The sequence below is a fragment of the Anomaloglossus baeobatrachus genome, chromosome 7 (genome assembly GCF_048569485.1).
Source record: "Anomaloglossus baeobatrachus isolate aAnoBae1 chromosome 7, aAnoBae1.hap1, whole genome shotgun sequence".
NCBI lineage: Eukaryota > Metazoa > Chordata > Amphibia > Anura > Aromobatidae > Anomaloglossus > Anomaloglossus baeobatrachus.
Window position 1 is genome coordinate 105849542 of NC_134359.1, and position 24493 is coordinate 105874034.

A 24493-nucleotide genomic window follows, 5' to 3' on the forward strand; every position below is an offset into this window, starting at 1 on the left:
TGTGGTGATGCTGATGGGCGGCTCCATGGTGACACTCAGGGGCTGATCTATGACGTCATTGGGCGGATCCAGTAGTATTATAATTAAGTTTAGATAGCTCCAAAAAGAGAAAATAGACCGCACTCAACCGCTGTGCTGGAATCATTTTATTGAAAACTGTGCAGGATAAAAGGCAGGAGGAGACCTAGGTGCAGGCTCCTAGTGAAGGACGACGGCCGTTTCGCCTAACAATTAGGCTTCGACTGGTCCACATGTGGAGACGAGACACCACCCCCTATAAAGGAGTGCACCTAGGTCACATCACTAACCACATAAAATCAACAGAGGAAATGCACATGGACAATGCAATCAAATACATTAAAATTTTACACTATTATTAAAAAGCACAAGTACATCCAACAAGTAGATACAGAGGTATGAATAATTAAGTTTCTAAATGCATAATTACATACAGCTCAGTAAGTATACCTACAGGGGGACTGACAAGGAAGCACCCAACGCACGTTTCATGTGTCTAAGTGCTTACTTTCTCTCTTTCCCCCTTGAGAAAGCTATATGTTATGCAATTTTGAGGTCCACTACATATTCTCTCTTATTATAGTGTGCCCTCGTGGACTTATGCTAGGTACAGTATTTTTTGGACTATAAGACGCACCGGACCATAAGACGCACCCTGGGTTTAGAGGAGGAAAATAAAATTTTAAGCAAAAAATGTGGTCATGACACTGTCATGGGGCGAGGATCTGCTGATGACATTGTTATGGGGGTAATGTCTCCAATTCTCTTCTAAGGTACCCCATCCTGGTAATGATCCTCCTGCCTTGTATATTATCCCCATCCTTGTATATATGTCTCCCATCCTGATAAATACCCCCATCCTGGAATATGCCCTCATCCTGGTATATGGCCAGGATTCTGTGGCACACATCTATATATATAATTGCCTTATTCTGTCTGTCTGTCTGTCTGTCTGTCTTGCTCCAAAATTGTGTCCTTACGGTGACACAAAGCTGATTGGCCGCTGGGCTCGCCATGGCCCCGCCCCCCCCCGCACGGATTGGCCGCTCGCCTCGCCTCGGCTCCTCCCCCCGCACGGATTGGCCGCTCTCCTCGCCTCGGGTCCGCCCCCCCGCACGGATTGGCCGCTCGCCCAGGCTCCGCCCCCCACACGGAATGGCTTCTCGCCCCGAGGTGAGCGCATCAAGGTCCTGCAGCGGCGGAACACACACATACACTCACACACACCTCACACACACATCAGATCGCATCCACATACTCACAACATCCCGTGATATCGCTTGCTTCTCGGCGGCGATACTGTGCAGTGATCTTCCAGGACCTGCCGGAGTATCACATGGCCGGAAGCATGTGGTATCTCCGGATGTTGTGAGTGTGTCAGCGCGTATGTGCGATATCGTCAGTGTGTGTGTATGCGATCGGATGTGTGTGAGTGTGTGTGTGTGTGTGTGTGTGTGTGAGTGTATGCGATCGGATCTGTGAGTGTCGGCAGAGGAGCACGGCGTGCAGCACAGCTGCTGGGACCGCCCACCGGTGGGCACAGGGAGAAGTGAGGTGTGTGTGTGTGAGTGTATGCGATCAGATGTGTGCGTGTTTACTGTCTGATGTGTGACTGTGGAGCATGATGGGGGTGCGCAGCATGGGGGATGGAGCACGATGGGGGGTGCGCAGCATGGGGGATGGAGCACGTTTGGGAGTGCGCAGCATGGGGGATGGAGCACGTTTGGGAGTGCGCAGCATGGGGGATGGAGCACGATGGGGAGTGCGCAGCATGGGGGATGGAGCACGATGGGGAGTGCGCAGCATGGGGGTGGGGGATGGAGCACGATGGGGAGTGCGCAGCATGGGGGATGGAGCACGATGGGGTGTGCGCAGCATGGGGGATGGAGCACGATGGGGGGGTGCGCAGCATGGGGGATGGAGCACGATGGGGAGTGCGCAGCATGGGGGATGGAGCACGATGGGGAGTGGCAGCATGGGGGATGGAGCACGATGGGGAGTGCGCAGCATGGGGGATGGAGCACGATGGGGAGTGCGCAGCATGGGGGATGGAGCACGATGGGGAGTGCGCAGCATGGGGAATGGAGTACGTTAGGGAGTGCGCAGCATGGGGGATGGAGCACGATGGGGAGTGCGCAGCATGGGGAATGGAGTACGTTAGGGAGTGCGCAGCATGGGGGATGGAGCACAATGGGGAATGCGCAGCATGGGGGATGGAGCACGATGGGGAATGCGCAGCATGGAGGATGGAGCACAATGGGGAGTGGGGATGGAGCACGATGGGGGGTGCGCAGCATGGGGGATGGAGCACGATGGGGGGTGGACCACGATGGGGGGTGCACACCTCCCCCCAAAACACACACACACACTGCCACACACGCACTGCACAACACACCACACACACACTGGGAACCACAAACACCGCCCTACACAGACACCCACACACACACAGACAACGCCGCAGACACACAACACCCAACACACAAACACCGCGGCACACACAAATATACGCACATACCGCACAACACACACATTGCACAAAACATACCTCCCCCCAAAACACACACACACCCACACAAACCACACAACACACATACACAACGATACAGACACACAGCGCTCCACAAATAACGACACACAACGCAACACACAAACAACCGCTCTCACCCCCCGCCACACCCAGACAACACCCAGAACATGTACAGCCCCTACACAAACACTTGGTAACTACACACAACAATATATATATATATATATATATATATATATAATATATATATATATATATATAATTATAAACAAAAATCATACATTAACTACACAATACGTAAATTCTAGAATACCCGATGCGTAGAATCGGGCCACCTTCTAGTAAAAACATAAACGTTTATACTCACCTTTCCTTACTCAACGCAGCATTGCTTGTCTTCCTGTCTGTGCCAGCAGCAGCACCGCTGACCTGTGTGGAGCCGTGCGCACAGCGATGATATCATCGCTCTGAGCACCGCTCTCAGAACACATCAGCGGGCAGGCAGACAGGAGGTCATCGCGATGCTATGGGGAACGGTGAGTATACTTATTCACTGCCCTCTGCGCTGATGATGATATGCGGGGGGCAGTGAATACAGCCTGACATGTTCACTCGAGGCTGTTGGAGCCAGGGATGATCACACGGGCCGGCTGTTTAGTATGCGTGCACCCCCCGCCCGTATATCACCCACCTGTCAGCGCCGTCTTCAGCCCTGAGAGATGATGGGTGTTGGGATGCAGTACAATATCAAATGAGGCTAATGAGCGGGCCCTCGTGGTCACAGTAGGCGCTGCTACAGCCTGCTCCTGCCTCTGATGACCCGCTCCAAAACCACTGCACCCCCCTTCCCCGCAGTCATCAGACTATAAGATGAACCCCCCCACTTTCCCCAAAACTTTTCGGGAAAAAAAGTGTCTTATAGTCCAAAAAATACGGTAACTTATTGGATTGATGGATTTTCTGTATTTGATAGGTGAGGGCGCCTAGAGTTGGATGGACCCCAATTTAACCTTGATGATGTATCCTAATCATACGCCATCCATTTTAAAAACCTAATAACCCCATGAAAGTCCTAATAATATGATATATGCAGTACCTCCAGGCTGGAAATCATATAAAAGTAAGATAATACAGCCATGCAATCACGGTCACAGTGGCCCCATCACTAAGCTACACGAGAAACCATGTTCTGCAGATCGTGGGGGTCCTACCTCTGGGACCTGCTTGTATCCAATATTTATGACTATTTTAAATAAATAAGTATCAAAGTTTGGAATAACTAACACTTTAAATCCGGAACAAGGAAATTAATGGAACAAAGAAAAGAAGTTATGGGAATTATATTGTAGACTCTTTGTCATGTTGGCTTTGGAAAATTATCTGTATAACCAGTGCAAGTCTTGTAATTTTCCCTGTTAACCACCATAGCTATGCTTCATTAGTACATAGGGGCCTTTTGAAATGCTTTATTATTTGACCATTATTTTGTAAAAATCAGTCAAAAACCAAATAAGTGACTGTTTTTTACATTTTTTTTTAATAACTGAGTGCCACTAAGATACAAATTTAGTGTTCATTTTTATGCATGGTATGTATGACTTTTATTTAATCGGAGTGGGACTGTAGCTGATAGCTTGTACTCGTGGGGTTGTTTTTTTTTCCTTCTTTTTATTTAATTTTTGTACATATTTATTTTGTTTATTTTTATAACCCTTTTTCACCCATATGGTCAATAGAGACTTTAATGAGACAGTTAAACATTACAGTTTTTATAGCTGATTTTCCTTATAGCTGGGGCTGACTATGGTGCAGTTACTGGGGGATATAGTCTCCAGACTGCACTGTAAAGCACCGCTACATCACTATGACCTCAGTAGGAAACAACAGTGTGTACAGCTGTAAGGAAGGCAGAGACGTTAATAAACTGTTTCTGTCTCGAGAACCTGGCTGTTTCATAGCAAATTGGTAAGTCTATGCACTTAGAGCCTTATGAAAGCAGTAAAACATGTTTGTGTTTTTGTTGTATTGGCCGGATTGCATTTTTTTTTTTTTATCTAGAATTAGAAAAACTGTTCTGATTTTTGTTTTCCAGATAAAACCCCATGTCTGTTCCTTATGGCTCACTCACATGAGTGTATAACACGGACTATACTATGAAGCAGTACCATCAGCGCTTCTTTTCTTATGCCAGTTCCTCATGAGAGAAAAAGTGCAGCATGGTGCGAGTGGGAGCGCAAATCGGACAGACCTGGTCCAGTCTAAAGGCCGCTTTACACGCTGCGATATCGTTACCGATATCACTAGTGTGCGTACCCACCCCCATCGGTTGTGCGACACGGGCAAATCGCTGCCTGTGGCACACAACATTGCTCAGACCCGTCACACTACTTACCTGCCTAGCGACATCGCTGTGACCGGCGTATCGCCTCCTTTCTAAGGGGGCGGTTAATTCGGCGTCACAGCGACGTCACTAAGCGGCCGCCCAATAGAAGCGGAGGGGTGGAGATGAGCGGGACGTAACATCCCGCCCACCTCCTTCCTTCCTCATTGCGGGCACCCGCAGGTAGGGTGAGGTTCCTCGTTCCTGCGGTGTCACACGTAGCGATGTGTGCTGCCGCAGGAACAACTAACTACATCATACCTGCAGCAGCAGCGATAATTGGGAATAGGGGGTCATGTCACCGATTAGCGATTTTGAATGTTTTTGCGACGATTCAAAATCGCTCATAGGTGTCACACACAACGACATCGCTACAGCGACCGGATGTGCGTCACAAATTCCGTGACCCCAACGAGATCGCTTGAGCGATGTCGTAGTGTGTAAAGCGGCCTAAAGGGTGCATGGAAAGCATCGTACTGCGCTCAGATCATGCACCAATTCCAGCAGACTCATAGAATGGAGAACCTTTGTTCTCCGTCTTGTGCTGACAATGTGCTCATGCATCAGAATCCGATCACAGTAAGATGACACTCCGATCAAACTTGCATCAGAGTGTCATCTGTATAATCAGCCCAATTATTTCACATGAACGAATCCACAGCTGCCTGACCACAGCCTTAGGGTTATTCAAATGAATGGGACTAAAAAAGCAATATTAGCCCAGAAATAGATGTGGTACTGTTCTGTGGGGGAAAAAAAAAATCATATTTTTTTTTTTCTTTTTCATTTCTGAATATTCTCTTTAAAGGGGTGTTCCAGTTTAAACTGCAATTGCCCCAAGGCCTGACGTAATTAAAAAAGATAAAACCATCATTCTATAAATACTGCAATAATTCATGCTCCGTTTATGGCTAGTGTGTTCTGGCTTTTTTTTCCTGACTGAGGCGTCATAACTTTACTATTGCGCATTTTAAATATTGATTTTTTTTTTTTTTTATTTTTATAAAGGGACAATTTACCAAAACACATTATGTACAATTTGGTACATGTGGTATCCCATTATATTTACATTTTAATTGTCCATTTCACATGTGAATAGCATTTCCAAATCTGTGTCCTTTAGCCAAGGTCTGATGTAATTGAGCCATCACTTTCTGTGAAACATTGATTAGTTATGAGGTTTTGTCATGCCGTTTATATTGAAACAATGATATATGCCCTAGACATGGGAAAATGGAGAAAGTGTGACACAAATCCTAAGCAAAAACAGTATGGAAGCTGCAAAAGAGCCATGACAATGATCAGTTGATATTGGTAGAAGGCTCTTCTGTATGGATATGGGTAGAAGGCTCTTCTGTATGGATATGGGTAGAAGGCTCTTCTGTATGGATATGGGTAGAAGGCTCTTCTGTATGGATATGGGTAGAAGGCTCTTCTGTATGGATATGGGTAGAAGGCTCTTCTGTATGGATATGGGTAGAAGGCTCTTCTGTATGAATATGGGTAGAAGGCTCTTCTGTATGGATATGAGTAGAAGGCTCTTCTGTATGGATATGGGTAGAAGGCTCTTCTGTATGGATATGGGTAGAAGGCTCTTCTGTATGGATATGGGTAGAAGGCTCTTCTGTATGGATATGGGTAGAAGGCTCTTCTGTATGGATATGGGTAGAAGGCTCTTCTGTATGGATATGGGTAGAAGGCTCTTCTGTATGAATATGGGTAGAAGGCTCTTCTGTATGGATATGGGTAGAAGGCTCTTCTGTATGGATATGGGTAGAAGGCTCTTCTGTATGGATATGGATAGAAGGCTCTTCTGTATGGATATGGGTAGAAGGCTCTTCTGTATGGATATGGGTAGAAGGCTCTTCTGTATGGATATGGGTAGAAGGCTCTTCTGTATGGATATGGGTAGAAGGCTCTTCTGTATGGATATGGGTAGAAGGCTTTTCTGTATGGATATGGGTGGAAGGCTCTTCTGTATGGATATGGGTAGAAGGCTCTTCTGTATGGATATGGGTAGAAGGCTCTTCTGTATGGATATGGGTAGAAGGCTCTTCTGTATGGATATGGGTAGAAGGCTCTTCTGTATGGATATGGGTAGAAGGCTCTTCTGTATGGATATGAGTAGAAGGCTCTTCTGTATGGATATGAGTAAAAGGCTCTTCTGCATGGATATGGGTAGAAGGCTCTTCTGTATGGATATGGGTAGAAGGCTCTTCAGTATGGATATGGGTAGAAGGCTCTTCAGTATGGATATGGGTAGAAGGCTCTTCTGCATGGATATGGGTAGAAGGCTCTTCTGTATGGATATGGGTAGAAGGCTCTTCTGTATGAATATGGGTAGAAGGCTCTTCAGTATGGATATGGGTAGAAGGCTCTTCTGCATGGATATGGGTAGAAGGCTCTTCTGTATGGATATGGGTAGAAGGCTCTTCTGTATGAATATGGGTAGAAGGCTCTTCTGTATGTTTATGGGTAGAAGGCTCTTCTGTATGTTTATGGGTAGAAGGCTCTTCTGTATGCTTATGGGTAGAAGGCTCTTCTGTATGCTTATGGGTAGAAAGCTCTTCGAAACGTATATATTATGTTGAGTCATTACACACAGAGGGATCTATTTCAAGTGTTTATTTCTAATTAATGTTAATGATTATGGCTTACAGCCAATGAAAACCCAAAAGTCATTATCTCAGAAAATTAGAATATTATATAAAACTAACTGAAAAAATGATTTTAATCTCAAAAATGTTGGCGTCTACTGAAAAGTCTGTACATTAAATGCCACAATACGTGGTTGGGGCTCTTTTTGCATGAATTACTGCATCAATGCAGCGTTGCATGGAGACGATCAGCCTGTGGCACTGCTGAGGTGTTATGGAAGCCCAGGTTGCTTTGATAGCAGCCTGCAGCTCATCTGCATTGTTGGGTCTGGTGTCTCTTATCTTCCTCTTGACAATATCTCATAAATTCTCTATGGGGTTTAGGTCAGGTAAGTTTGCTGGCCAATCAAGCACAGTGATACTGTGGTTATTAAGTTATTAAACCAGGTATTGGTACTTTTGGCAGTGTGGACAGGTGCCAAGACCTGCTGGAAAATGAAATTTCCATCTCCAAAATAGCTTGTCAGCAAAGGGAAGCATGAAGTGCTATAAAATTTCCCGGTAGATGACTGGGCTGACTTTGGTCTTGATAATACACAGTGGACCTACACCAGCAGATGACATGGCTCCCCAAACCATCACTGATTGTGGAAACTTCACACTAGACCTCAAGCAGCTTGGATTGTGGCCTCTCCACTCTTCCTCCAGACTCTGGGACCGCGTTTTCCAAATGAAATGCAAACGTTAATCTGAAAACAACATCTTGGATCACTGAGCAACAGTCCAGTTTTTTTTATTCTTGGCCCAGGTAAGACGCTTCTGGCGTTGTCTATTGGTCATGAGTGGCTTGACACAGGGAATGCGACATTTGTAGCCCATGTCCTGGATACATCTGTGTGTAGTGGCTCTTGAAGCACTGACTCCAGCAGTAGGCCACTCCTCGGGAATCTCTCCCAAATTTTTGAACAGCCTTTTCTTAACTATCCTATCAAGGATCCGGTTATCCTGGTTGCTTGTGCACCTTTTTTCAACCACACTTTTTCCTTCCACTCAACTTTCCATTAATATGCTTAATTTGCTTGGATACAGTGCTCTGTGAACAGCCAGCTTCTTTAGCAATTACCTTTTGTGGCTTACCCTTCTTGTGGAGTGTGTCAATGACTGCCTTCTGGACATCTGTCAAGTCAGTAGTGTTCCCCATGATTGTGTAGCCTACTGAACCAGACTAAGGGACCATTTTAATCACTTAGGAAGCCTTTACAGGTGTTTTGTGGTAATTATTCTAATTTTCTGAGACCATAACTTTTGTGTTTTTATTGGCTGTAAGCCATATTCATCAAATTAACAGAAATAAACACTTGAAATAGGTCCCTCTGTGTGCAATGATTCTATATAATATGTGCTTTTCCCTTTTTGTATTGAATTACTGAAATTAATTTTTTTGATATTCTAATTTATTGAGATGTGCTTATAAATCTTTATTGTTTAAAGTTAAAAGGTCCAAGTGACATTAAAAATGTAGACAAAGGAACTCCATAAGTGACCGTATGCTAACCTGCTCAATTTCATGTGTAGAAAAATTACCACTCAACCTACTGAATAGACAAAATAGAATGGCACAAAAAACATTTCATATAAGAGAAAATGGTTAGTTTTTCAGCAGTGTGCCGATTCCATTGATCTTTGGTCCACATGTCCATGTTTTTCATCAGTGTGCCCTCTCATTTTTTCACTTATGTAAGAAAAAATAAATTTCAATCTGCTAACCATTAAACAGTAAAAATTGGACAGCACTTATTGGCTATTGCTTTTCTTCTTTAAACCCATTAATTTGACATGGCGAGTTTAATCCATGGTCAGATCAAAAGCGGACATATCTCTGTTGTTTATGTGGACCCTCGGCTCACCAAAACATGGAGATGTGAACAACCTTGTAATAATAATATTTATTGGTATATACCACCAACATATTCTGCAGTGCTTTACATCAGCAACACTGTCCCCATTGGGGCTCACAATCTAAATTCCCTATCAGTATGTCTTTGGAGTGTGGAGAACCCAGAGGAAACCCATGAGAACATACAAACTCCTTGCAGATGTTGTCCTTGGTGGGATTTGAATCCAGGACCCCAGCACTGCAAGACTGCAGTGCTAACCACTGAACCACCGTGCTGCCCATATAATATATATATAATATATGCATATATATATGCAAAAAACAGGAGCAGCACTTAACCTGTTGTGGTGCAAAGTCCTTCCAATCAGTCTCACTCGATTTCAATGAGCAGCAAAAAAATGAAGGCAGCGCACAGCTTCAATCTTGAATGGAAAAGCCTATTTAATGGCCCATATGATACAGCACGACGTTTCAGTCACAAGTAACTTTTTTCAAGCAGTACCTAATATATATATGTGTGTGTGTGTGTGTGTGTATATATATATATATATATATATATATTTTTTTTTTAGAACATTTATGTGAAAACCGGACATCTGAATGAGGCTTTGACCTATTATTTATATGAGGATAATGGCCAATATTATTATATGAGGATAATGTTTTGATCACTGGGTGTCCACACCCCAATGATGCTGAGAGTGTGGCTCTATGAAGCCCCTCCTGAATGGAGCAGAAGTTGATGTTTTGCACCTCCTATGCATTAAGGGAGTGACGCAGATGGCTGAATACTGCGCTTGGATATTTTAGTTGGTTCCATTAAGAATGACTGGAGCAGAGGTCTGCCGGATGGAGGATAAATGGTTGGTGCCAAGATTGGAAGTTAAGTTAGAAAAAGGCAAAACTCACAACTAGTAATGAGCGAGCACTACCATGATCAGGTGCTCAGGACTCCTTAAGAGCAGTTGGATGCTCGGATGGGCATGACTTAAAGGGTTAGCTTATTTTGCCTTTCTTGTGATTTCACTATTGGGCTACATTGGGGCAGGTAAGTTGATAGTAACTACCTACCTGCCTTGCTGTCAGCCCCTCTCCCCGGCTCAGAGTGGTCATGTGACTGCTCCTTCTGGGCTTTTGCTACTTCCTGTGATATTACATCAACAGGGTACAGGGCCTTGTAAACGGGCATCACAGCCGACGTCATGTTGCCGTCCTGCTGGTTAGGTACAATGCATTGGAGTCCCCGCTTCCCCTTCCCCCGCACCCTCCCACACATTTCGTAGTGCAGTGGTTTCAAAGACGCTGCCCATAGGCCCCATGTGGCCCCTGATGCTTCTCGCAGCTCCAGTGTTGATCGCTGCCTGTGCTGGGGTCCTGCGAAGTCAGCGCTTTATATCAGATGACTGATTTCCGGGCGCTGCGCAGATGCGAGCTCTCTATACAGCTACTGCAATGATAAGCCACCGGCAAATCGGAGGCCAGCAGCTGACCCTAGCCTTAGGTTATATGCTCACGTTGCATTTTTTGCACATTTTTTTGGGTGCAGTTTTGGTCTCAAAACTGCATGAATTTCCTTCCCCAGCAAAGTCTGAGATTTTATTTTTGCTCTCCGCACATTGCAGGTTTTTTTTGGCTGTGTCTTTGTGGTGACCACAAAGATGCAGCATGTCAATTCTTTTCGCTTTTTCCACTACGTTATTCACCCCTTGAATTCAATGAGGTGTGGAAAACTGCAATGAAAAACTCAAGTTGATGTTTTACATGCGTTTTGGTTCGTTTTTCTGACTAGACTCCGGGTCAGCGGGGATTGATCGCTGGTATTTGGCCAGATACTGCTCCCCGAATAAAGTTTATGGGGAACAGAATAGGGCGCAAAGGGGTAGTAGCAAGCGCTTCATACTCACCGATCACTAGTTGGCTGCCACACTACTGCCGCGGCAGCTCTTTCATCTTCCAGAGCCGGCCGCTCTTTAGGCTCAAGCCTTCCCTGCACACCGGTGGCTGTGATTGGTTGCAGGCAGACGCGCCCCCACACTGAGTGACAGCTGTCTCACTGCAACCAATCACAGACGCCAGTGGGCGGGTCTATATCATGCAGTAAAATAAATGAATAAATAATTTTAAAAAAAAACGCGTGCGGTCCCCCCCAAATTTTGATGCCAGCCAAGGTAAAGCCACACAGCTGGTATTCTCAGGATGGGGAGCCCCCCAGCCTCAAAATATCAACCAGCAGCCGCCTGGAGTTGTCGCATCTATTAGATGCGACAGTCCCAGGACCCTACCCGGCTCATCCCGATTACCCTGATGCAGTGGCAATCGGGGTAATAAGAAGTTAATGGCAGCCCATAGCTGCCACTAAGTCCTAGCTTAGTGATGACAGGCGTCCATGAGACACCCCCTCATCACTAAGCTGTAAGTGAAAGTAAATAAAGGATTTTTGGGTGATTTTGTTTATTTGAAATAAAACACAAAAAAGCCCCCTCTCTCACCACTTTATTAACCCCTAAAACACCCTTCCCGGTCCGACATAATCCACACGAGATCCCACGATGCATCCAGCTCTGCTACATCTGACAATCACAGCGAGCGGCCATAGAATATGACAGCTCTCTGTGAGGGTCACGGCGCAAGTGAAGTGAGCTGCGCGGGTGTCTTGCTAAATTCTACTAAAAAGGGGGCTGAAAGCCCGTACTTACGAAGCGCTCACTGATATCCTAATCAGGCACGAATACTAATATTCTTTATAGCAAGATACTATTTATTTTAATAGCACATGAATATAATCAATGGTACATAGGCATAAGAACTATAGTCATAGAAACTTATACAATAACAGAAATATGCATCAACATTACCGTTTGTTGTAGCAATCCTTTCACATCGGAGGGAACTCGAGTTAATGATAAAGGAATCAACATCATGGCATCTTGCATCACAGGAGCAGTGCGTACACTTCAATGTCCTGGAAGGTATCCCCTAACATTAAGCGAGTTCGGTGTATATCACATTGGTATCACAGCGGGGTCAGTGGTGACTTCAGTTGTCACGATACATCACCTGACTGAAGTCACCGCTGATTTCGTGCTCACTTCAGTCGCGGCCGGATTTGCGGTAACAGGTGGAGGACTCCAGCAATCATCGCACATCACGTGACAGTCAGGTGATGTGCAGTGACAGCTGGAGTCCTCCACTTATGACCGCATATAAGGCCACGGCTGAAGTGAGCCGTGAGATCAGCGGTGACGTCACTCATGTGATTTGCGGTGTCACCGCACATCACCTGAGTGACGTCAGTGCTAATCTCACGGCTCACTTCAGTAGAGGCCTGACAGGTGGAGGACTCCTGCGTTTTTTTGCTTTTTTAGGCAAAAAAACGCTCTGTGTAGTCACCACAAAGATAAAAACGCTGCATCTTTGTGGGCAAAAAATGATGCAGTGTGCGCACATAGCCTTAAGGCCACTTTAGGCCTGCGACACACATCCGTGCCGCCGGCACGTGTTTGTAATTTTTTGCACATACCGGCGGCACGGAGACACGTTAAGAAATGCTACCCTATTGTAGCAGGCACACACACGTAAAACCACACGGAACGTGTGTCCGTGTGCGTTTGTACGTGTGTGCGTTTTTCTAAACTCTGACATGTCAGTGTTTTCTCCGGCAGCACGGTGTCTTACGGCCCGCACCCGTACCACACGGGTGTAGTGTGGATGCGGTCCCGTGTGACACGCGCCGGAGAAAACACACGTGTCAGTGAAAAAAACCCAAAACATTTACTCACCTTCTCCAGCCCTCCTGTCTCTGCCGCTGCTGCCTCTTGCTGCCGACCGCCGCTCATTATTCTAATTTAATATTCACTTCACTGCCTGGCGGCAGCAGCAGCGGGGAGACGGGAGGGCTGGAGACCGAGGATCAGCACCACGGACAGCAGCGCGGACAGCAGGAAGGACCACGTGAGTATGTAAATTTCCGGTTTTACGTGTGCTATCGTGGATAGCACACGTAGAACACACGTCGCCCGCATGTACCAGAGACACGTACTTACCTGCACGCAACACGCAGGGGAAATGCGTGTCTCTCGGCACGTGCGTGATTTTCACGTGAGTGTGGCAGAGGCCTTACACACAGAGATAAATCTGTGTCAGATCTGTGGTAGATCTGTGGTTGCAGTGAAATTGTGGACAATCAGTGCCAGGTTTGTGGCTGTGTACAAATGGAAAAATATGTCCATGATTTCACTGCAACCACAGATCTGCCAAAGATTTATCTCTGTGTGTGACAGGGCCTTTAGGCTATGTTCACACTTTGCATTTTTCCTGTGTTTTTTTTTTTCTGCAGCTAAAACTTACTCTTTTGGCCGTAAAAAATCTGATTCCAAAAAGCATGTTTTGTTTCATTTTATTTGCTGTCATTTGTTTACAGTAGATGTTTAATACTGTTAGTTTTATTAACCATAAAAGCAGCAAAAACGCTGAGATTGGTAGCCTTTTTGCACTTTTAGTTTGGTGAAAAGACGTTGCAAAAATGCCGAAAGAATTGGCATGCTGCTACTTTCAAAAATGCAGTAGTTTTCCATTTCAGTCAGGAAAAAAAGGCAATCGTGAGCATGAGATTTCGGAAATCTCCCAGCTTTTTCTGGTACTGTAACTTTTTATTTCCATATAACTTATTATAAACAGTCCAAAGACACAGGTGTTTGTGTGTATGGGCTTTAAATAGGTCTAGGGAAATAGTGTACACACCGAGCAACTTGCGAAACCCAATGTGGAGCCCAACATAGGCAGCAGACCCAGGGGAAGGAAGCATGGACCAGGATACTCATGACAGGCGTGTAACAACACGGCTTTAAATGCAACAGTGTGTGCCTACTTGAGCAAAAATATTGATGCTAAAATGGGAAGTAAGCCAACAAAAAGGTGGAGTGAAGTTGGGCAAAAGTGTCTAATGGTCACCACATGTATCCTCGAGCATGAGCCTTTGGTAACTCATTTGTTGGCTTTGTAGACCATCTGCTCCAAGCTTACACTGTCTAAATATTAGTAAATCTGCCTATTTGTGTAGATATTTGTGCAGGGAGGATGTAGACATGACTGCGGCTGGTGTGATTTCTCATTGTAGTGATCATGTGCTCAGTACTCCGCTCTCCGTGTGAGTCTGCCCCTTTGGCAGCACCCTAATGATAATGCCGTGTTTACAAGTCTCGCCACCTGTTCACTTTCCCTTGGCATAATGTAATCCTGCTGATGGAGCAGCCGAGGACAACCCGCCAGTACTGATTTTCCTTCTGGACATACTATAAGTCTACAGGAAACGTTAACTCCTGAATTTCTTGTAGAGCGGATTGATGAGCTCTGACAGAATCTTTCTTGTTTTGAGACAGTGTCTCTGACTTTAGCACACAGTGGTGTAAATCTTCTTGTATGACTCCATGTCTAGCTGTTGAGGGACTCGCCCACTACTAGGTGGCCTGCGCTGCGCGTAATTAACGGGTGGCAGGTTGCTGCCTGTATGTAGTCACGGTTTATTAAACAAAGTTCACTTAGCAAAGCAAAAGCAAACAACCTCCTGCATGCCTAAGCCGCTGAAAGGCCCAGTGTTCACATAATATGGCCTACAAGTAATGAGGACAACTTCGAAGGAGGCCCCGAATCCTGTTATTAATGGGTTAACCATTGGCACCAAAATGTAGACATTTAGTTAATAAATAAAATAATTGTCTAAACTGCAGAGAAATTCAGTCTGGAGAATGTCTGTAAAGTTCAACCAGGGCCTTCATGTGGCGCTCCCCCATTATGATGTACCATATAGCTCATGGAGCTCAAATAACACTATCATGTATGATTGTTTATAAGCAGCGCAGTAGTTTGGTTGCTTTGCAGCTTTGGGGTCGTGGGATGAAATCCCACCATGAACAACATCTGCATGGACTTTCCTTCCCCATTTCCTCCAGCAATCCAATGCATTATGGAAAGCGTGCCAGGCATTGTGCTCTCTGTGATCAGACCTCTCTAAGGCGGGCTTTGCACACTACGACATCACAGCTGCGATGTCTGTGCGGTCAAATCGAAAGTGACGCACATCCGGCGTCGCAGTCGATATCTTAGTGTGTAAATCCTTTTTGATACGATTAACGAGCGCAAAAGCGTCATTATTGTATCAACGGTGTAGGGTCCGACATTTCTATAATGCCAATACAGCGACAGGTACGATGTAGTTCCTCGTTTCTGCGGCAGCACACATCGCTGTGTGTGAAGCGGCAGGAGCGAGGAACATCTCCTTACCTGCCTCCACCGGCTATGCGGAAGGAAGAAGGTGGGCGGGATGTTTACATTCTGCTCATCTCCACCCCTCCGCTGCTATTGGCCGCCTGCGTGTGATGGCACACGACCCGCCCCCTTAGGAAGGAGGCGGGTCGCCGGCCAGAGCGACGTCGCAGGACAGGTGAGTGCATGTGAAGCCGGCGTAGCGATAATGTTCGCTACGCCAGCAATCACAAGATATCGCTGCTGCGACGGGGGCGGGGACTATCACGCTCCACATCGCAGCATCAGCTTGCGATGTCGCAGCGTGCAAAGTACCCCTAAAGGTGCCGCTACCTGGGTGATGGATACCGCTGTTAGGTATCTGCCACAGCTAGGAGATTTTCCCAGGATATACTTTTAAATTAAGTCCAAAAATGCATTGTGAATAGTTGAGTGTGAACTACCATGCTACATACTCTTAACGAGCAGTTGGACGGGCTTGACTCAAGTATCGAGTATAATGGAAGTCAATGGAAAACTCAAAGCTTTTTTCTGGAAGAGCTTCTGGAAAAATGCTTGAGTTCTCTATTGATTGCCATTATACTTGGTACACGAGTCGCACCCATCCAAGCATCCAACTACTCATTATAAGTACCGAGCACCTGAGCATGGAAGTGATTGCTCATTGCTAATTGTCAACATAGTCGTCCTCTGCAGCACCCTTGTACTTTCTGCTATCAGGATGCCTAATACCGAGAGATGAGCGAACCCCTGGAAGTTCGGGTTCCCTGGGTTCAGCAGCACTTTTAAGGGTACGCTCACACAAGCGTATGATTCGCGCGAGTCTCGCATTGCATCACCTGGCGCGGCCGCAAACTCTCTGGACAGGAGCGGGTTGGCTCCATGTATTTCTGTACAGCTAATACGCTCCTGTCCGGAGAGTATACGACCATGCCGGGTGACCATGCCGGGTGATGTGTAAGCGTATGCTTAGATAAAGTTCAGTTTGGGACCTGAACTTGATCCCGGAGCCCGAACCCCATTGGAAGCCAGCTATAAACAGAGCATTTCCAGGGGAGGAAAGGCATGGTGTTTTTGTTTTTCATTTATTTGATTGTTTTGGGCTTTTTTGGTGCACACTACATCTGAAAACGTTGTTTTTACCCCCAGTGAGAACCATTCAGAGACTTTCAGCGGGTCGCACATAGCCGAGCATCGAGCGTACCTGAGCACCCCAATATTCGATCAAGTAGTTAGCATACTCGAACTAGGACACTGAGTTTTTTAAAAGTCCGTGCTCGGTACGAATCCCGAACTTTACATTTTGGGTTTGCACATCTCTACTAATAACCTTATAGTGTACGGTGGGGAGTACAGGAACCCAAGGTTAACCTGTTACATTGATCGCTGTCGTGAACACTTGACAAAAGAACAACTTTCCTTTGGTGGTGTGTGATTCAGCGTAGATGCATGTAGACCTTTGAATGATTTAATTGGCCTCAGAGGTCACATTAAATGTGCTTACCAGTGCTTTTATTCCCAGCAGCGGGGTGTATGAGTAAACTGCTGTGCCATGGAAACATGGAGACGTCTTTCTGTGCTGATGTGGCTCACCAATACAGGGCATTTATTATCTTCTTCTGGACGATTAAGTTTTAATAGCCCAAAATTTTGACATTTCTTTTCTTTAATTTTAGACACATCACATGATCTGGTAAATATATCTGTCCGGTGAAAATGACTGTCTGCTTCTTATTCCACTATTGTTATTGTACGGCCTCAGGGAGAGATTGTAGAAACTTTGGTTGCTATAATCCACACCACAATTACATTTTATACCTGGGGATTGTCATGGCACATGGTACAGTCATGGCCGGAAATCTAGGCGCCCTATTGTTCCAGAAAATGAAGTATTTCTCCCTGCAAATTTATTGTAATTACACCTTTTGTTATACACATGTTTATTTCCTTTGTGTGTATTAGAACAATACAAAATAACCGGGAAAAAAAAGGCAAATTGGACATAATTTCACACAAAACGCCAAAAATAGACCAGACAAAATTGTTGGCACCTTTCCAAAATATCCTTTAGGCCTCTTTTACACGTCCGTTTCCTCACGTACCGGAGACATGGGCACACGTAGACCCATTAAAATAAATGGGTCTGTGCTCACGTGCGTATTCTGCCATGGACCGTGTGTACGTGTGGAGCATACGTGTGCTCCACACATAGACATGTCCGTTTTTCATCACGGGTGTCGCAAGGAACGCAAACGGGTCACACGGAACGCAAACGGACCACACGGATGTGTTCCGTGTGACCCGCACAGGAGAAAACGCATGTGTCTGCGAGAAAAAAAAAAAACTTTACTCACCTTCTCCAGCCCTCCTGTCTCTGCCGCTGCTGTCACTTGCTTCCGACCACAGCTCATTGCATATTCACTTCACTGTGGCCGGAAGCAGCAGCAGCGGGCAGTCTGCAGGATCGTAGACCGAAGATCAGCACCACGGACAGCGACGCCAGGGACAGGTTAGCAGAAAGTTCCCGTTCTCCGTGTGTTATCACGAATAACACACGGAGAACACACGTGTGCCATAAATACAGCTCACGGAGGGCAAAACGCACATTTGACACGTCCGTGGAAAACATGCGTGATTTTCACGGACGTGTGAAAGAGGCCTTAAAGTGTGCAAGGCATCATGAAATCTGAAGATTTTGAGTCACAATGTAGTGCCAGAAAGCTGGATTTGTGTCCTAGGTCATGGGTCTTCCAAGACAACAATGGCCCCAAATAAACTTCAAGAAGCACCAAGAATGAATGGAAACAAAGCACTGGAGAGTTCTGAAGTGGCAGCAATGAATCTGGATCTAATCCCATTGACACCTTTTGCAGAGATCTTAAAATCGCTGTTGGGAGAAGACGCCTTCAAATATGAGAAACTTGGAGCAGTTTGCAAAAGAAGAGGGGTCCAAAATTCCAGTTGAGAGGTGTATAAAGCTTGTGGATGATTATAGGAAGTGATTGATTGCAGTTATTTACTCCAAAAGGTGTGCAACCAAATATTAAGTTGAGCGTGCCGATAATTTTGTTCAGCCCATTTTGGGGTTTTGTGTGAAATTATCGTCAATTTGCCTTTTTGTCTCTTTATTTTTTTGTGTTGTTCCCATACATACAAACGAAATAAATGTATATAACAAAACGTGTAATTGCAATAATTTTCTGAGAGAAATACTTTGTTTTCTGGAACAAGGTCAAGGGTACCAATACTTTCAGCCATGACTGTATCATCAGCACATTTAAAGGTTTTTTCCAAATAATATGTATTTATAAAAGGGCTCTGAGCAGTTAAACATACAGTGGGTACGTAAAGTATCCAGACCCCTTTATATTTTTCACTTTTTGTTTCATTGCAGCCATTTAGTAAATTCAAAATAAGTTCATTTTTTTCTCATTAATGTACACTCTTTAATGTTGACAGTTGACAGTTTAATGTTGACAATCTTGACAGGAAAGAAACAGATATGTAGAAATTTGCAAATTTTTTAAACAAGAAAAACTGAAATATCACATGGTCATAAGTATTCAGCCACATTTCTCAGTATTGAGTAGAAGCACCCTCTTTTGAGCTAGTACAGCCATGAGTCTTCTTGGGAATGATGCAACAAGTTTTTCACACCTGGATTTGGGGATCCTCTACCATTCTTCCTTGCAGATCCTCTCCAGTTCTTTCAGGTTGGATGGTGAATGTTGGTGGACAGCCATTTTCAGGTCTCCCCAGAGATGCTCAATTGGGTTTAGGTCAGGGCTCTGGCTGGGCCAGTCAAGAATGGTCACACAGTTGTTCTGAAGCCACTCCTTTGTTATTTTAGCTGTGTGCTTAGGGTCATTGTCTTGTTGGCTTGTGAACCTTCGGCCAAGTCTGAGGTCCAGAGCACTCTGGAAGAGGTTTTCTTCCAGGATATCTCTGTACTTGGTCGCATTCATCTTTCCTTCACTTGCAACCAATCATCCTGTCCCTGCAGCTTGAAAACACCCCCGTAGCATGGTGTTGCCACCATTATGTTTTTTACTGTTGGTATTGCATTAGGCAGGTGATGAGCAGTGCCTGGTTTTCTCCACACATATCGCTTAGAATTATTACCAAAAACCCAAAAAGTTCTATCTTCGTCTCATCAGACCAGAGAATCTCATTTCTCATAGTCTGGGAGTCCTTCATGTGTTTTTTTTGCAAACTCTGTGCGGACTTTCACATGTCTCGCACTGAGGAGAGGCTTCCATCGAGCCACTCTGCCATAAAATCCCGACTGGTAGAGGCCTGCAGTGATAGTTGACTTTGTGGAACTTTCTCCCATCTCCCTACTGCATCTCTGGAGCTCAGCCACAGTGATCTTGGGGTTCTTCTTTACTTCTCTCACCAATGCTCTTCTCCCACGATTGCTCAGTTTGGCTGGATGGCCAGGTCTAGGAAGATGGGGTGCAGAGTGTACCTTAATGAGGAAAAAAAAATGAACTTTTTTGAATTTACCAAATGTCTGCAATGAAACAAACAGTGAACATTTTTAAAGAGTCTGAATACTTTCCGTACCCACTCTATATAAAAATGCTATTACTGGTGCCCATACTTATCTGGACAGTGATGATCTACCTCAACCAGCAATTGCCTCACATGGTAAGGTGAATTCACTAAGCTGTAAGCTAGGGTAAGCAGCACAGACTGCAGGCATTAATGCAGTGGAGCTCGTGCAGCCGGGTGGCATGTGGAACAGCAAGAACCAGCACTGCTGGATTGGCAGAACAGCATATGTATGAGTAGAGCTGGAAGTGCAACAGAGGCAGTGTGCGGGCAGCAACTTGATGATGCCTAGTTGTGTGTTCATAAAGCACCTTGAATCAGCATGGGTATGCAGACATGTAACTTGAGCAAAAGAGTTAAATGTGCAAGTTGCACTCAGGAATAGCAGTGCTAACTAAATAATCCGGTACCTTTTATGGAGATGGGTGCAAGGAAAGCACTGAGGAACAGCAGAACTGATCTATTAGGCACCTTGTATAGCAGAGCTGGAGGTGCAGATAGCACTTAGGAACCGCAGAGCTGAGTAGACAATCAGGAGAGCTGGATTTGGGGATAGCACTCAGGATCAGCTGAGCAGACAATCCAGCTCATGGTTGTAGCAGTGGGAAGTGTGAAATATGGCTTGACTCCTGGAAAGGACGTGAGAGCACTATGCATCTGCTCCCTGAATACTCCCCTTTTGGCTCTCTCACACCAATGTATTAATCAAATGAGAGCAAACTGATAAAAAAAGGTTTTACACTCGGACCAATGGTATACAATTAGGCAGGGCTGATGAACTTTTTACACTTTACAGCACTCAGCACTGTAGATGACGTAGAGACGTTATCCACTTCCATCCAGCTAGAGGAGGGAACATATGAAGGGACCAGGTGGCGCTGATCACAATCTGAATTCGCCCATCGGACCGGACAACATAATTTATATGCAGTGTTGGATATGTATAGGGCACCTGGGAGGATGTAATGGCGTCTGTAGGAACCCCATTCACATGATGTAAAGGTGATGGTATGTAAGCCAAAAACTGGTGACCGGTTCTCTTTAGGTGATCGTAGATAGATCAGGCTTGGAAAAATATTTTTTATATATATATATATATAGATATATATATATATATATATATATATCAGCTATAGAATGGATTATTTTTCTTCCCAGTTCTCCGGAATGGACCTGGCATTCGGGGAGAGCAGATGTCGGCAGCCGCTGGACCTGGCTTCAGGCTCAGATTGCAGAGCTGGAATACAAGATTCATCAGCTGGCTGATCTACGTAGTCAACTACGAAGCAGGAAGGTACCAGACATTACTGCTGAAGATGAAGGTGTCTTATAATGGAAATGTCAGTGAGTTTAAGGGACATGATCCTTACACATAGAGCAGGCATCCCATGTACCGGGAGAAATCAGTTTGTTGCCAAGGAAACAATGGCATCTTTATGGTCCTGTCTGACTGTAGCGATGTGATCTGCCCTACATGCTCAGTGAATTGATGGGTTACGTTCAGTGGTCACATCCAAGTTATGTTATTGCAGGCAACAAACTGTCCCAATGATTAATCCTTTGGATTAACAATGTCACGAAGAGGAAGAGTCACCAGATATCAAACTGTACACATGGTGTCCGCTCCTAGATGTCCATCGGATAGGTCATCAGTATCAGATCGGTGGGGGTTTGACACCCGGCATCCAACTGATCAGCTGTTACAACCTTCGACGGCGGCTAGAATCAGTGGTCAGAACAGCACAGAGCCGTACAGTGAGGTCCTGCATGTCAGCCTCTATACAAAGGAATATAATCTAATGTATAGTACAAAGCCCCAGGCAGTACACACTGTACAGAAACGTTCCACATCATACATTGTTTACATCCATCTGGAGTTGGTAACAGTTGATCAATGGAGGTGCAGGATGTTAGACCCCCAGCAATCTGATATTGATGACCAATCCCAGGGTCATCAGTGACATCGTAGTGGACATACCCTTTAAATAGAATCTCTCAGGAACACTCAAATTTGTGCAGATTTGCATTCCATAGCGTTAAAGGATATTTCCATCTCCAAGATCCTATATAGTATAGTTCTCCTGATATAGCCATGTCTCTTACCTCATGTGCAGGGCATTGCAGCTAAGGTATCCATGATTACATCCACTCATATAGTGACAGTTAGTTGCTTGTGGACATAACCATGAATACCTAAGCTGTAATACCCTGCACATGACATAAGAGACTTGCTTATATCAGGAGAACTATACGTTTATAATTGGAGGTATTTGGAGGTTATCTTACTTCTTGTTCTCATAGATGGTTCCTTAATCCGCAGTGTGAAATGCTGATCCTGTATATAATTATGTTACTCGCTAAATTATAGTTTCTCTCCATTTCCAAAAATGCCTGTGTCAGTGGGTGGCCCCTTTAGGAACAATCACGCTAAATGTTACCACTGCTTATCTGGGCAGGTTTTATTTCTGTCTCCTAGGGAACTTTGGAGTTTCAGGAATGTTCAAATTGCATTCTCGGGGAAGACACACATCTGCCACATCCAGGCCCTTCACTGCGGGCTGCAGAGACGCTGGCAACACCCTCAGAGGAGAAAAATCCGCCCGTGGCAATGGATTTAGAAATGTCTCCAAGCAGCCCAACATTGCTCCTGAGAAACATAGAGAAGCAGGTATTAAAGTCCAGAAACCGTGGAGCTTCATTGTGCAGCATAATTGTAAATCAGAGACCCGTGAAGTTATTTAATCTCACTGGCATAGAAAGTGCCATTAACTTGATGAGAAATCTGTAATCTGGATTTACCATTAACTTAGTAAAGTTCCTGCACCTTCTCAGGCAGCGTCCTGGGTTTTTGTGGTGAGACCACAGATTCACACAGTACTGTTTATCCCTGTAAATGATCTGTACAGAAAGCTTTGCCTCAGTGATCGCTAGCCAGAAACTTATGGAATCACTTCTCGGCCTCTGTGCAATGTCATCTCGTTGGCATTCAATTTAAAGTGAACCTGTCATCTCCTTTCATGACGTTGGCATAGTGGAGTCCCGGTGACCCTTCTATACCGCTACCATACTCCCACCCCCAGTAACTTAGCCCCCTACTAAAAATAACCACAGACACATAAATGGATGAAATGACCACAGCAGCCTTTATTTAAACATAACTTACAATAACATTAATAGGGGTTGTGGTCCTCGAAGCTCAAAAAAGTCTGGTGATCAACCAATACTCCAACCATCCCTTCCCCCTAGACCCCCATTACTCCCAGGCGCAACCACCAACTCGGGAGCACCAACACAAAGATGAGGGGGAAGGGTTAAACCACCAAAGACGGGAACCGACACCACCAGGCCAACGTTCCCCCATGATCACCAGACCACCACCCAAACCAGTAAATTAAAGGGTTCCACCTCCATTGGGACCCCCAATCCAATTTTCACCAACTTCGAGGACCCCACCCCAACCGCCACAGCCACTATGACCCAAAACATAAGGGAGGGTAGGCGGGACAATTTCTTCAGTAAAAAGCGTGGCAATGGCTCCCTCCCCCCTGGGTTTACTTTTTTTTCCCCTAACTGTCCCTATGACCCTACTCCTTTCCTACCTCACCTATCCCCCCCCCCCCTAGCCACGTCATGCTGGCCTCCACCTACCCCCTGGGGAGGGGGTGGAGGTTCCAGCCAGGCACTTTTCGTTACTTTCCAACTCCTAATAATATTATTATAGAGGTTAACTACTTTAACATGGCCTATACTCAGGATAGGTCATCAATGTCTGATCGGCCGGGGTATGACACCCAACATCCCCGCCGATCTATCGGTGCCATCAGAGGCAGCAGGCAAACAGAAATGCTCAGTTCCGGAGCTGCCCTGTTTTCTAATAGTGGCCGCGGCCGGGTACTGACATCCGCCTCCTATTGATTTGAAAGGGAGGTGGATGTGTGGTACTTGCCTGCTGCCACTATCAGAAGACAGGGCAGCTCCGGAACTGAGCATTCCCGGCCACCTGCTGCCTCCACCGACACCGAGATCAGCTGATCGGTGGCGTGTCGAATATCAAACTGCAGGGTAGTGATGTAAAAAAAAAAGGAGGATCAATCACAAGAAAGGGAGGGAAAAATTAGTTTTGCCACGGGGAAGAAATTAGATGAAAATACCGATATAGCATATAAACAACAGAAAAAAGTGAATAACTTGCTAAAATAGAATTGCATTAAGAGAATAGTCAGATGTAATTGAAAGAATTAGGCAAAAAGGTTGGA

General features: G+C 45.3%; 1 protein-coding gene across 2 annotated transcripts in view; it reads left to right on the forward strand.

The window, feature by feature from the left end:
- KANSL1L (KAT8 regulatory NSL complex subunit 1 like) overlaps positions 1-24493 on the forward strand; it is a 110671-nt gene that overhangs the window by 16060 nt on the left and 70118 nt on the right. For both annotated transcript variants that reach the window (XM_075317544.1, XM_075317545.1), the window contains exons 3-4: positions 21396-21531; positions 22714-22905. In XM_075317544.1, the coding sequence (XP_075173659.1) occupies positions 21396-21531; positions 22714-22905 (328 nt within the window). The remainder of the gene's footprint in view (positions 1-21395; positions 21532-22713; positions 22906-24493) is intronic.